The 15,584-nt window shown below is 34.4% G+C and overlaps 1 protein-coding gene across 5 annotated transcripts in view; it reads right to left on the bottom strand.

Annotated features, from left to right (window-relative positions):
• LOC150094270 (protein DOP1A) overlaps window positions 1-15,584 on the bottom strand; it is a 613,349-nt gene that overhangs the window by 448,879 nt on the left and 148,886 nt on the right. For all 5 annotated transcript variants that reach the window (XR_016550242.1, XM_090412136.1, XM_090412135.1 and 2 more), the window contains one exon: window positions 940-1,720. Coding sequence is in view for 4 of the 5 variants with exons in the window: in XM_090412136.1 (XP_090268262.1) it covers window positions 940-1,720 (781 nt within the window). In the remaining variant the exon portion in view is untranslated. The remainder of the gene's footprint in view (window positions 1-939; window positions 1,721-15,584) is intronic.

A 15,584-nucleotide genomic window follows, 5' to 3' on the forward strand; every position in this document is an offset into this window, starting at 1 on the left:
AGAGGTTAATCTCAGCTCTTTGCTTTATGCGGATGATGTTATACTTCTAAATAAATCTGCTACAAGTCGGCCAGATTCCATGAATAAATTGAATAACTGTTGTAATAGATATGGTATGAAGGTCAGCAATAAAAAGACAAAGACAATGAAAATAGGCAGAATCGTTGAAAATGTCAACTGCATTGTGAATGGAGAACCTGTGGAACAAGTAAAACATTTCAGCTAATTAGGCCAGATTTTTAGTGAAGATGGTAAATTAAATATGGAAATAGACAACAGAATCAACAAAGCTGATATGGTAGGAAGTCAACTGAATAAATTCATATGGAATAAGAGAGAAAGTAGTCGGAACACTAAATTAGCTGTATACAAGACAGTGTTCAAACCAGTTTTAACTTATGGATCTGAGAGCAGGGTCAGAAATAAAACACTTGACCAAAGTCTAGAGACAGCAGATATGAGAGTCCTGAGAAAGATTAAAGGAGTGAACAGATGGCATCAATGGCAATATCATATTAAAAGCGAAGAAATTATTAAAGAATTTGACATTGTCAGCATCCAAGAATGCCTTAGCAGAGCTAATCTCAGGTGGTATGGTCACTTAAACAGAATGGGCAAGGTAAGATTAGCAAAACAAATGTTCTCTGCCAGGTTGGCAGGAAAACGGCCCAGAGGAAGACCAAGATATAGGTGGATTGATACGGTACAAAGTGCCTTAGACAATGGAAATATAAGATCTGATAATGTTGGAGTCTTGACAGGTAACAGACTGATTTGGAGGAAAATTGTAGATAGGAAGTTAGTAACGATGTAAATTTTTTATGTATTTCTATCATATCCTGTACACCTCTTGAGAGTGCATGGCAGGAATTTGATGATGATGATGAAATAACAACATATAGGTATGAGGTAATTGAGAAAAAGAAAATATTAACTTACCATTTTTTAGTCTTGCATCAAAAATTTTTTTGGAACTGGTACAGTATGTAGGAAATGAAGAGAGCTCAACTAACAAGTGACAAATATCGTGAAACCCCTCTAAGAGCAATGACACATCAAAGCACATTTCTACTGGGAATGCATCTACATCATTATTCAGTAATTCACATGTTTTTGCACTGCAACTTATGTCAAGTCTAGAAGTAGTGTTAAGGCACTGCAGAAGAAGATTTTCCAGTTTCTTTTCTCGCTGTATTTCACTCTCCCGTTTGGGAACATGTAAATTTTCAAACTGTTCCAAGGCTTTCTCTGGATGTAAAAGTAGACGTAATTTTACAAACTGCACAAAAAACATCTGAAAACTTTCTACACACTGAGTGATTTTAGTAGTAATAGAAAATGGAGATTTCACTGGTGTATTATTATTATTATTATTATAACAAACAACTGCTGATTCTTGACTAGTTATGTCTTCTAAGTGTGCACTTTCACTACATTCCACTATTATACTCTTTTTCAGTTCTTTCATTAAATTAATGTTATCTACATAGTTTGAATAGCTAGCGCTACACACTTCTTCAGAAACTCCATGCTGTTCTTCTTTTTCATTAATTGATAAATTAATCACAGCAGGCTGAATTTTAGATAAAAGCTTTGAAGAAAGCTTTAATGATGATGTAAGTTCAGTGGATGTAAGAATACCACAATGTTCAGCTAAAGTAGACCCTAAGTGGCATAGAAAGCTTGGAAGATGTCCTGTTTTGGCTTCTATATAGGTTTCCTATAAACAATTAAAATGCAACATTTAACAATCATTCAATATAAATTGATAAAGAACAGCTTGAATAATCAAAAAGTTAAAAAATCTGCATGCTTTATATACATCAGTTGGATAAAATACATGTCAGAGGAGGTTCTTTATTACCCTACTTTTCAGGACCATATCTACAATTTACTATATTCTGTGTATGTGATGAGGAGCAGGATAAATAAAGCTAGAGCATACTTTAATTCACCCCCCCCCCTCATGTTCATAAAATAACATATTTTCAGCTTCTAACAATTAAAAAGATGTCAGCAAACAGAAATGAAAACTAAGCTGCTACTAATTCACATGAACGGTTTATAGAGATACATTAAAGAAAACCATCTTGGATAATTTTTCCTTAATTCAAGCTAAAAGCTTGAGAGAAACCTCCATGGAGTCAGAGACTAATCAAGGAAGGCCACATATCACCCACACCAGCTGTCATATCTGTTCTCAAACTCATTCATACTACCTGCACTCACCACATCCAATAGTAATCCATTCCAATCATGTAGCACTCTATGAAAGAAAAATTGAGCGCTCTCATCCACTTCTTGACAGCTTTCATTCTTAACTTCCAAGACTCTCTCTTCCTTTTCCCCACTCTCCAATAAAATGAAAAATTCTATCTACCGATACCCTGTATGATCCTTTCATAAGTTTGTAAGTCTTAATCATATTGTCTCTTTTTCTTTTCTTTGCTAGTGTCTACAGTCAACAAATTCTTACTGTCTTCATAATCTGTATTCCACAATCCCAATATTATTTTTAACACACACACTCTTTTGCACTCTCAAGGTATCAGAATCACCAGGCAACCAGAAAATCATAATTGTGCATAACAGTCCAAGTAAGGTCTTATCAAGGCCATGAAAGAGGCAAAATGACTTCCTTATCTTTACATGTTAAGGTTCATTTCAGCATTCCAATTATCTTTGAAGTTGTATTTGCAATCTTTGTTATGTGTTCTTCCTTGAACTTCAACTTCTTATCTATTAAACTCCAAGATATTTAGCCTGATCAGTTTCTTCTACAATAATCCCACCAAAGAGAACAACTTTATATTTAGAAACATTGAAGGGACAACCAGTTTTACATGCCCACAAATTCAGCCTATTCAAATCATTCAACAAGTACTGTATATCAGCTGCATTCCTGATTACCCTGCCTATCTTTGCATCATTAGTGAAAGTCCATAAGTCACCTGTCGAATCCTTTCCAATGTCATTAATGTACAGATTGAATAAATAGACCAAGAAGTGATCCTTGTGCTACACCACTGGTTATCTTAAATCTTGTACACTCACATTTCCAATATACTATTTTTTGATATCTATCAGTTAGTCATCCTCTCAGCCATCTGTTCATTGGACATCAACAGATGCCGGATGGTCAATCAGATGCTCTGTGATGTGATACCAGTTCTCGCCATGTGGTCCTATTGTATGCTTTTTTTCTGGAGGCTGCAACTCTCTGAAGATCAGTCACTATTCATCAGTCACATACCATCTATCCATCCATCTCGCTGATGGTCTACCCCTTCCTCTTTTACCAGGAACTTTATCTTCTATTACTCCATCTTCTTACCCATACTAATTTTTTATAATCCAATCTCATATTCTCCAATTTATATAGCCGTCTTCCATGTTGTATTCTGTTAAAGTTTAGCAAAATCCAAAAGTATCGTGGTATATCCATTCTCCTTGTCTAACTCAATGGCAATAGTATTACAGAAATGAGTATAATTCTCCATTTGCATGGTAGATTGGTTCCAGAAAAAAACATGTAAATGAAAACCATGTAAAAAAAGAATACAGTGCAAATGAAAAAATAGACGAATGGTTCCAAATTTGAAAACCCGATATGAACAGTAAGTTATTTTCAAACAAAATATAAGAAAATCATTGAATAAAACTCTATTTAATTTTAAAAGAATATTTTTTTTTTTATTTTAAGCACTTATTTAAAGTATATATATATATGTATCTTTCTTAGAGAAAATAGTGGCACTAATAAAACAGAAATTTGAAAAGGTTAAAATACACCTGCATATGGTTATTAGTTAAATTTTATTAGCCATCATTTTCTGACAGTAGACGCATTCTTTTGTTTGAGACTGGAATAAAATCACTTCCATCACTTGAAACACTTTGGCCTTCCTGTTCATACTGCAATAGCGAAACATTTTCTTCAGTAAAAGGAACTAAATTAGCATTAATTTCCAATAATTCTGAAGGTTGATTTTTTATTACCACGAACTCTGTAATCTAATCAACTTATTCAGTATTTGGATCATATGTAAGAAAATGACTTTGCAATTTACTAGCCATTTGAAGCCCATCTTTTAATTACTCCTGCAGTGAGTGGAATCTCTTCTTCATCATCGCTTTTTTCATTTTCATCGAGATTCTCAAGGACAGCTTCTATTATTTTGTCATCACTAACAGCCTTGTCAACCAACCATCAATTCTTCAATATCTGCAGACGAAAAATCATCAAATCTTTCTATGCCAACTGCATGTGCTAATCTGATGATATTGGGATATTCCAGTTGTATGCAAAGGTATGAGGTTTTTCTTTTTCACACATTCTGGCCAAGTAGCTTGCCAGCATGCATTTAAAGTTGATGGTCTCAATTCTGATAATGCCAACTTAGCAAGTTTGACGCAATCCAAAATAGAAAATTTCTTCCACGAATCAATAACTGTCAATAAATTATTCTTATCTAATTTATCCAAAATGTATTGGAATGTTCTTATGTAGTATGTTTTGAAGGTAACAATCACATCCTGGACTAGTGGTTGTATTAAGGATGTTGTATAAGGTGGCAGAAAACAAAATTCCACGTTCGGGTGTTCTAAAATAGGATAGCCAAGCGCATTGTCTATAATCAATAAAACATTTAAAGTCCAGATTTTTTTCCCATCAAATAGCATTTGACTTCTGGAACAAAACAATGATGAAACCATTCATTAAAAATTTCTTTTGTAACCCAACCTTTTTTTGTTTGCCTTCCAGTGCACTTGTAACATGTTAAAATCCACATCGTTCATTGCCGTTAGCCTTAGGGATCGATTAATGAGCAATGGTTTTAATATATGATCTCCTGAAGCGTTGCTGCAAAATAATAGAGTCACACGATCCTTAGATTGTGTGACTCTATTATTTTGCAGCACTGAATGAAGCTACTGAGAGATCTCACGGTAGCTTCGTTCAATCTAAAATATTTTCCTAAGGATGTCGAACCTTATATATATATATAGAGAGAGAGAGAGAGAGAGAGAGAGAAATACATATATTTACATATAAAACTTTGTCTCAGCACTTTTTACATCTAAAATGACAATGGCATATAAATATCATTGCAAAGACCAGAATCTTCCTATTATAGAAATCCAGTATCAAGAGACATTACAAAATAAACTAACTTAGGGTTCAGTCCCTGATGAGCCATCCCAGAACTCTACTTATATTGTAGAGTTATGGGATTAAGCCTATTATCTCAAATTAATTTAATTTAATTTAAACCTGTTATCTCAAAGAAAATGGATGACACAAACTACTGAAGAATTAATAAAGAAATGCACTTAGAGGAGGACACATGGTTGGATTAAGTAGATGCTCAAGTAATAATCATCTAAACTAAATGATCAAGTACATAAGACCTATTGAAATTACGAGGAAATACATCGTTTCCTCATCATTTCATATAGTGACATTTCATTTCATTTCATTTGTGACAGTACATATCCAGACTACCATCTGGATATGCACTGTCACAAATCTGTTGGCCTGGTTGGCCGAGCAGTTAGCATATCCACTCCTACCATAGGCATGGATGTTTGTCATTGTCTGTGGAAATACTAGTGGTAGTCGGCAGTAGATGGCGTTGGTGTAGTTGCAGTGTTAGTTGTAGTTGGCGGAGAGTTGTAGAGTAGGTGTCCTCCTCGATGAGTCAAGTCTTTGGACTCCCTGGAGGTTATATAATAATAATAATAATAATAATATATATATATATATATAAAGATAAGCCAAATTTTGAATGAAACATTTTCATGTCACGTTTTTTTGTCCGGCATATAACATAACATATATTTTTAACATATGTTGATATGAATAGTGTAATTATTTTTATATAAAAAATTTAAGGAAAATAATATATATATTTTTTTAAATAGAAAAATTTTAAACTTTGCACTATTTTTATAGATATTTTTAATTATATAAGACAAAGCTAATATTGAACAAAAATGGCTGTTTTCAAGTCTTAGCAAGTAGTTCAAAATGAGGGCAACTCGGAAGTGGTGCAACAACAAGATGACTCGCTGCAAAGGTGGAGGCAAGCTCCGAGCATCTGATCCAAAAATAACCAGCTTACCAGCCCAGAACTGTGGGGGGGTAGGCAACAGGGGACAGAGCCCCTAGTGTGTGTGTGTGTATATATAAGACATCAGCTCCACACATGAGAGATCCCAAGACATAAGAGAACAACGATGCTGTGTGTAGGCAAGTGCTTAAAAGATGTAAAGAATTTGTAGATGTATTTCTTGAAGACCTGAGAATTGTAATCACTGGGGACAACTGTTCCAAAGAGCAAAGGTATAGGAAATGGAGGAGGATACAAAATTGGTTTGATGAGATTGGAGCTGAACTGTATATGGTTGTGAACCAGCAGCTACCTATGTTTGTGCGTGATTAGAAGAAAGCAAAGGAATATGATGAAGTTGTGCCCATGGAAATACTTATAGAAAGACACAATGCAGTGGGAAAGTGACCGGAGACAGCTGGTGGGAGAGAAGAGTCATTAATTAAGTTGATGATTCTTTTCTGAATACAATGAAGTATTCTGAGGGAGGTCCTAGTTGCAGCATGCCAAATGTGGGAACAATATTCTAAGGGAGGGCGGATTTGAGATTTACAATGTGCTGGAGTTAAGCAGCAGGAGAAAATTACTATTTAAAATAAAAAAGAATACCAAGGGGATGCTTAAAGGTCAGGGGATGCTTAAGGGTCAAAGCTGTATAACTGAGAGGAGACCTCCACATAGCCTTTAAAGGAATGCGGAGAACCGACCAGGGCTTCTGACCTAATGTCCAATCCTCACCTTCTCGTGGTGCACCCTGTTGGGTATCTACTTTGATACTGAACGAACGAGGATGGGCTGGCAATTTGGGATTTAGCCGACCAAATTGTATTCTTATTGGTTAAACCAAAATAAAAATGATGGTACAACATGACAAAATTTCATGCCGGCTGGGGCGTCGCCCGGTTAAACAAGGCCCCCGTTGTTTTCGCCAGGGAACCAGGGCGAACAGCGAAAAGTCAGCTACTGGAACAAATCTGAAAACAAACCCCAACTCAACATCACCAGAGTTAAAGATCGGTACTATCAACGTAAGAAGCCTGAATGGCAAAGAAATGGAGCTAGCTGAGGAATTAGATAAGTACCAGATCAACATAATAGGAGTGACTGAAACAAAAAAGACCAAAACTGGTGAGATCTTTCTGAGCAATAAATACAAAATGTTATATTCAGGCAATGACAATCAAGTAAAAGAAGGAGTAGCCATAGTATTCAACACAAAATATGAGGCTAATCTTCTTGAATGGCAGTCAGTCTAAAGTAGAGCAATGTGGGCAAATATGAGAATGGGGAACTGGACAATGAGACTTATTTGTGCCTATGGCCCCACAGAAGGTTCTACTAAGGTAGAAGTGGAGGAATTTTTTGACGCTTTAGAAAAAGCAACTGACACAACGAAAAAGGAAAAGTTGGTCCTTGTTGGGGATCTAAATAGCAGAGTAGGAAATGATTGCGAGACATACAAAAATATTTTGGGAAAATTTGGAGAAAAGAGCAAAGCTAATAATAATGGCAAATATCTGTTGGATTTCTGCTCAGGACATGGACTGGTTATTACTAACACCATGTTCCAACATAAAAATGTGCACAAATTCACATGGAGAGAAGAGGCTAGGAATAAGAAAAGTCTCATTGACTATGTTATTGTTGATAGTGATGTTTTCTCCCTGGTGCAGGACACCAGATTGTACAGAGGATTTGAAATTGGAAGTGATCACTATTTAAGTTAAGGGGGGATAAAAATCCCTTATTGTTTTTTCGGCCAGTAAGCGAAACTAGATCGAAAACTACGATCTAAATGTTTCATGCAGACGAACTGTCGGCGGATCCAAGCGTAAGTGACCACTTTGGCTTTTCTTCTTGATCACTATTTAGTTTTGAGCAGAATAAAATTGAATTTCATATTGAAAAGAATAACATGTAAGAAAGTTTTAAAGCGAATAAAAGTTGAGCAGCTCTCAGATGTGAACTGTAGACTAAAATACAGAAAGATTATTGAAAAGAAAATGAAAGAGTTTGAGAACAGAAATCAAATCTTGGAGATTCATTGGCAAACTCTGAAGAAAACATTGATCGATTCTGCCAGAGAGCCATATGGTGAGGTTGTGTGCAAGGATAAAAAAATCAGAACTCCCTGGTGGACACAGGAAGTTAAAGAGGCAGTGAAGGAAAAGAAGAAAGCATATCAAAAGTTCCTGGCAAATAAGTCAGCTTTTACTCTTACAGAATACAGAGACAAATGTAAGAAAGCTAAACAGTGTGTAAAACTAGCTAAACAAAAGTCATGGGAGGACTTTGGCAAGAATATAGAAAATAAATATCAAGAAGGTGGCAAAATATTCTGGAGGTTGTTGAAGAAGCTTAGGAATGGAGGAAAGAGTGCTGTAAAAGGAGTTAGAGATGATAAAGGTGACATGAAAACAGGAGAAAAAGATATCCTTGACGTATGGAGTAATTACTTTGAAAAACTGCTAAATGAAACAAGCAGTGATGACAGCACAGTGATAAAAAACACTGACCAGGCATGCAGTCAGGAATACATATCCATACTTGAAGTAGAAAAAGCCATCAGAGGCTTGAAATGTGGAAAGGCAGCAGGAGTAGATGATATTCGACCAGAAATGCTGAAGTATGGTGGTATAAAAGTCTTACAGTGGCTGCACTGCATAGTTCAGAAAGCCTGGACTGAGGGACGAATTCCTGATGATTGGAGTAGAGCTCTCATAGTACCCATATATAAAAAGGGAAATAAAACTGAATGTGAGAATTACAGAGGTATTTCCCTACTGAGTGTTCCTGGCAAGATCTATGCAAATATACTTGAGAAACGGTTGAGAAGAATTGTGGAAGAAAAGCTTGGTGAAGAACAAGCTGGATTCAGGCCAAATAGAGGCTGTCAGGATCAGATCTTCACTTTACGACAAATAGTCGAGAAAGCATGGGAATATAACAAGGATCTGTATTTAAGTTTTGTCGACTTGGAAAAGGCATATGACAAGGTGCCAAGAGAGAAGTTATTCAATACGCTGCAGTTATATGGTGTCAATGGGGCATTATATCAAGCAATACTTAGTCTTTATTTGAGTTGTAAGTCAGCAGTTAGAATTGAAGGAAGTACAGGAAGATGGTTTAATGTTAAATCTGGTGTGAGACAAGGATGTACATTATCCCCTCTGTTATTCATTATCTATATGGATTACATTATGAAGGAAAGTGGTATTAAACCTGATATCAAAATTGGAGATGTTAATGTCAGCTCTTTGCTTTATGCGGATGATGTTATACTTCTAAATAAATCCGCTCAAAGTCTGCAAGATTCTCTGACTAAATTGAATAGCTGTTGTAATAGATATGGTATGAAGGTCAGCAATAAAAAGACAAAGACAATGAAAATAGGCAGAATCATTGAAAATGTCAACTGTGTTGTGAATGGAGAACCTGTGGAACAAGTAAAACATTTCAGCTACTTACACACGATTTTTACTGAAGATGGTAAATTAAATATAGAAATAGACAATAGAATCAGCAAAGCTGGTATGGTGGGAAGTCAACTGAATAAATTCATATGGAATAAGAGAGAAATTAGTCAGAACACTAAATTAGCTGTATACAAGACAGTGTTCAAACCAGTTTTAACTTATGGATCTGAGAGCTGGGTCAGAAGTAAAACACTTGACCAAAGACTAGAGACCGCAGATATGAGAGTCCTGAGAAAGATTAGAGGCGTGAACAGATGGCATCAATGGCAATATCATATTAAAAACGAGGATATTAGGAAAGAACTTGACATTGTCAGCATACTAATGCGTTAGCAGAGCTAATCTCAGGTGGTATGGTCACTTAAATAGAATGGGAGAGGAAAGATTAGCAAAACAAGTGTTCTCTGCCAGGTTGGCAGGAAAACGACCCAGAGGAAGACCAAGATATAGGTGGATTGATACGGTACAAAGTGCCTTAGACGATAGAAATATAAGATCTGATAATGTTGGAGTCTTGACAAGTAACAAAATGATTTGGAGGAAAATTGTAGATAGGAAGTTAGTAATGATGTAAATTTTTCATGTAGTACTGTCATATCCTGCACACCTCTTGAGGGTACATGGCAGGAATTTGATGATGAAGAAGAATACCAAGCGTTTTGAGGCAGCAGAGGCTACAGACCTGATATGCTTCTGCCAGAAGTATATCAGGCTAGGTGTAAAAGTCAACCAGGAAGAAAAAAAAAAAAAACTGATCCTGGTTAGGGAGCAGAATATTGTCAATAGTGAGGGAGAGTGAAGCATAGTCTTTCTTTTGAGAAATGAGACATAGCTGTTTTCAATACTATTACAGGAAAACAACTGCAAAAAAAAAAATAATAATAATTAATTCAATTAAAAGTATGAGATACTATAAGCAATATCAGCTTCAGGAGAATAGCTCCATCTGCACTAATAGATATCCAAAAATAATTACAATAAAATATTTTTAAATGTAAACAATTAATTAATTACAATTTGTGGAACACATGAATAGCAAGTATTAGTCAGTATACCTTCCCAAATTTCAGAAAGTTTAAAGCAATCATTTTTATTAAGGTTTAGATTGTGAATGTGTTCTTCATAGCTTTCTTTGTATAGTGTTTCTAGAAGAAAAAAAAACTTTAATGTAACACTTTGGTTTTGTTCTACTGAATCCTGTGTTTTGTAGATAATGCACAGTTTGCTAAGACACATTTATTGGGTTCTGTAAGTGAAATATATTCTTGATGCTCATCAAGATGAATTTGTGTAGAAGACTGGTCTGTCCATAAAAAACATAAGCCACAAGAGCATGGGATTCTGTAAACTCCAGGATAAGAAAAGAGGATATTTATCTTTAGAAGAGATAAGGAAGATATTAAGTTTACAAATTGGACAGAAAGAGTCTTGTAAGCCAATCTATCAAAGTAGTCTTGCTCCAATTTTTCTGAAAGTCCTTTAATGGGATACAAATTTTTTTAACTTCTTAAGGCAGGTTAAGATGACAGCCATATTACTGATTATTTATTGACAGTTTCCGTATTATCACCATTAGAGATAAAGATAGCTCTAATAATAAAAAATTCTTTGTTTAGAAGAGAATCCATAGAACATATCTTATGAGTTCTGGCTACTAAAGATTTGACTATATATTTCTGACAAGGGTGATGATGGGAGTCAGAATCAGTGTATTTACCAGCATGAATTGGTTTTCTATATACTGAGAACTGTAAACTACTATTTGGTTGATGTAGAATGAGAATATAGAGAATGAAGACCACATCTAATCCATTAACTTGAAAAAGTTAAATGAATTAACTTTTTCAAGAAATTTGTGATCAGACAAGGAGGAGTTCCATACAGCAAACATATCAACATATCTGTACCAAAATGATGGTTTAGGTGAAAAAAAAAAACATCCAGAATAAGCTGTTCAAAATGTTCCATAAAGTAATTAGCTAGACTTGGGGAATGGGAAGACAGCTATGGGTTCGCAACCCTTTCCCCAACTCTAGCTAATTACTTTATGGAACATTTTGAATAGTTTGGCTAATATTTATAGGTCATCATCAATGGCATCAGGGAGTTTAAATACAAAGTAGAATGAGAACAATGGATTATTTAAAATAGTAAAGACTGCATGATGTTATACGTAAAACAATGCAAATGGATAATGATACTTTATTGTCTCTTCCTGACATCTACCAAGTTTTGTGTGATCGTCTTTCTTATTTCTGACAAACTGGATGTTCAGTGGAGAAAAGATTGCCAGAAGACCTATCCTACATCTCCAATGAAAAATAAAAAATAAAACAAATCTGAGAAACATGACCTAGCACAACATGGAACTGATACCAACTATAATATCCTTTGGTTTGAAACATATTTCATCCATTGTTGCTACCATGTATTAGAATGTTTGTTTAAGGAAAGTGCCAAAGCCTTCCTCTCCAAGCCAAAAACCTGAATCAGAATGACTCTCTCCCTATCGAAGAGTATTATTCTAATCAAACATCATTAATTTTTTTTTTAAATAATATGTTTCTTCTGTTATCCATTTGCTGTTCTTTGTGTTAATCTGTTAAATCTTATGGCATAATTATCACTGAAACTCTAATCGGCATCATTATTAACGAACTATTTCGTATTCTCAATAATTTAATCTGTTAAACAGATATTTTACCATTAATAAAATACTCTGTCTGCAATTCCTTAATCAAAATGTGTAACCTTGCACTTAGCAATGCTGAACTGATATTCACTGTCATTTACCCACAGAATCACCATGTAAGGATTCTGTATTGAAAATGTCCTTATTACCTTTCTCAACTCTGCATCATTGGCAAATCTACATTGCTTTAGAGATACTTGCACTATAATGATGATAGCTATACACACATAGACCCAACAACAAATAACTGAAACAAAATAATGCAAAAACTTTCATTTGCCAAATATTTCAACCTGAAAATGACAGGTCATCTTCAGTGGCAGGCTAGTATGTACAGGTAGAATGCTAACAATGGATTACACTGGCCAACAAAAAAATTTTTTTTCTGCTGATTATGATCTGAAACTTGTTTTTTACTAATTTAGGTGCGCTGATTTCAAATATCAAACCCATTTTTCTCTATCACATCAGGTTTTTCCTCTATGGCATTTTATTTTTGCTAATTTGTAAGTTTTTGATAGTTTAAAGGAGGCAGTACTATTTAGAGGATCAAAAAAATCGATTTTTTAATATTATTTTCTGTAAGTATGTACTTTTAAAAATCTGTTCCTAACTTTTTATCAAGAAATTCGAAAAAATTCCAAAGATATAGTTTATTATTCAAAGTGGTGCGCAGATCAGAATCGGAGCACTCACCGCTCTCGCTTGTTAGTAAACGAATAAATGCGTAAGAACCTGCAACGGCATGTACTGGTGCTTTGAATGTGAGAGTGTATATATATATATATATATATATACACTTCAAACAACTTTACATAACTAACTACAAATTAATTGGATCCAAGGCCTTTTAAAAATAAACTTACACTTAAGACTAGACTAAACACTTTGCTTGCACAATCACAAAATTTTCATAGCCAGTTTCTTTCTCTGTCAAGGCCCTTTTCAATAGATATATGACCCTATTCTTCATTTTTACAGGATCCTTTCTCATCACTTATGTAACACACATTAATTCTTCCTGACTTAATTCTTTCTCTTTTCTTCAGTAGAAATAATAGTCAGATCTGGCATCCTTAATACAGATGAAACTTCCTAATCAGAGTTTTCTCGAAAATTCCTTTAGAATGTAAATAGCAAATTCTTCTTTTATTCACTAAATGCTTATTGACAGTCTTACTCTTCCAATTAAAAAAACTTACAGTTCTACGATTCCCTTTTTGGAATCTACTATAAATCTTTCAATCAGTGTTTCCTCCAATATTCCTTTTAAAACGCTTGATAGCAATATTTCCCCTTTATTTATCCACATACTTATTCCACATTAAAACTTAATAGTTCCACGATTCCTTTTTCGGAATATACTGTTAATTTTCCTCCGACTGTCACATAAAAAAATCTCAAGTTCCTCCGAACCTAAATATCTGTCGGCCTGTGTTCTAAATTCCTTCCAAACGCTATCTTGTTTACAGCCGTTACTCAGATACCAAACGCTTTCTTGTCAGCTGTCAATCACTCATCAAACTTCTCGGCGAGCATGTGCACTCCACAAAAGTGACAAGCGAGAAAGTTAGGTATAAATAATGGCTGACACGTTGTCTCCGTTAGCGACAAGAGAATGTCCTCATAAAACACAAAACTTAATATTTCAAACCATAATAAATTTGTTTAAAGTTAGACAACTATTCAAATCCGGTAAGTATATAAATTTTTTACTGCTTTACATATCACTGTTAACAAAACAATTTCCATAACGTGCACATCGCAAGTGCCGACAATGCGTGTTATGAAAACAAAACTAATAAACATATTAACATAAACAATATGTAAAAATATTCAGAATTTTAAATTATGATTATTTTTACAGTTCGAAGGAACTTAAGTTTTTTAGTGACAGTCGGAAGAAAGTTAATAGTATATTCCGAAAAATGAATCGTGGAACTATTAAGTTTGAAAGTGGAATAAGTATTGATGAATAATAGGAAAATATTGCTATATGCATTTTAAATGGAATATTGGAGGAAACACTAATTGAAAGATTAATAGTAGATTCCAAAAAGGGAATCGTAGAACTGTAAGTTTTTTTTTATTGGAAGAGTTAAAACTGTCAATAAGCATTTAGTGAATAAAAGAAGAATTTGCTATTTACATTCTAAAGGAATTTTCGAGAAAACTCTGATTAGGAAGTTTCATCTGTATTAAGGACGCCGGATCTGACTGTTATTTCTACTGAAGAAAAGAGATAGAATTAAGTTCGGAAGAATTAATGTGTGCTACATAAGTGATGAGAAAGGATCCTGTAAAAATGAAGAATAGGGTCATATATCTATTGAAAAGGGCCTTGACAGAGAAAGAAACTGGCAATGAATTTTGTGATTGTGCAAACAAAGTGTTTAGTCTAGTCTTAAGTGTAAGTTTATTTTTAAAAGGCCTTGGATCCAATTAATTTGTAGTTAGTTATGTAAAGTTGTCTGAAGTGTATATATATATATATATATTGTTTTTGTTTTATTAAATGTGTTTATTTTGTATTTTGGTCTTGAGTCAGTGATTATTTGGATTCTGAAAGAAAGAGTTAAGATCATTGCATCAATTGGAGTGAATTGTGCATATAATAACATATAGGCACACTCGGAATTAAAAAAATAATTGTTAGAAACAGAGATCATTCTCTATGGTAGGATTAATATTAAGATATAATATCTATGAATACTCTATCTATATAAAAATCCACCAATTATTAACAATGACGCAATCGACTACAGGATTGGTTATGACTTAACTTATTTTTAGAATCCAGAAAGTAAATCTTGACTCGAGTAAAATGGCTACAGAAGATAGCAATATTAGTAGTGAAGTTTCTTTAGTTAAAGATGAGGAATATAGGGAGTGAATGTGAAAGAGATGCTTATTTTGGGTGGCACAAACGATTTAGCAGGTGACAAGTGTGGTATGCAAAAAGATATGAAAGTTGCCAGTATATGAGAAAAAAGAAGAGTGAAAAAGTAAAAATTGTAAGTCTGTTACCAAAGTATGACAGACATGAGAAGGAGAGCTATGATCTTAAATGAGTCATTGTACAGGTTGTGCAGGAGGAAAAGTGTAGAGTTTGTGGATGTGTGGAGTGAGTCTGATGGAAAGATGAAGAATTTTTATAAAGTGGATGGCTTGCAGGTGAATGGATCTGGAATCAGGAATCTTGAGAAAATGTTGTTCAGTGAAAGTTTGGAAGTGCAGAGTCAGGGAAATAGAATGTTTGCGGGGATGCGAGCAAGCATAGGTCCAAGCAACCAGGTTAGTAAG

The sequence above is a fragment of the Typopeltis vanoorti genome, chromosome 22 (genome assembly GCF_054136105.1).
Source record: "Typopeltis vanoorti isolate ZY-2024b chromosome 22, IOZ_Tvanoo_1.0, whole genome shotgun sequence".
In the NCBI taxonomy this organism is placed as follows: domain Eukaryota; kingdom Metazoa; phylum Arthropoda; class Arachnida; order Uropygi; family Thelyphonidae; genus Typopeltis; species Typopeltis vanoorti.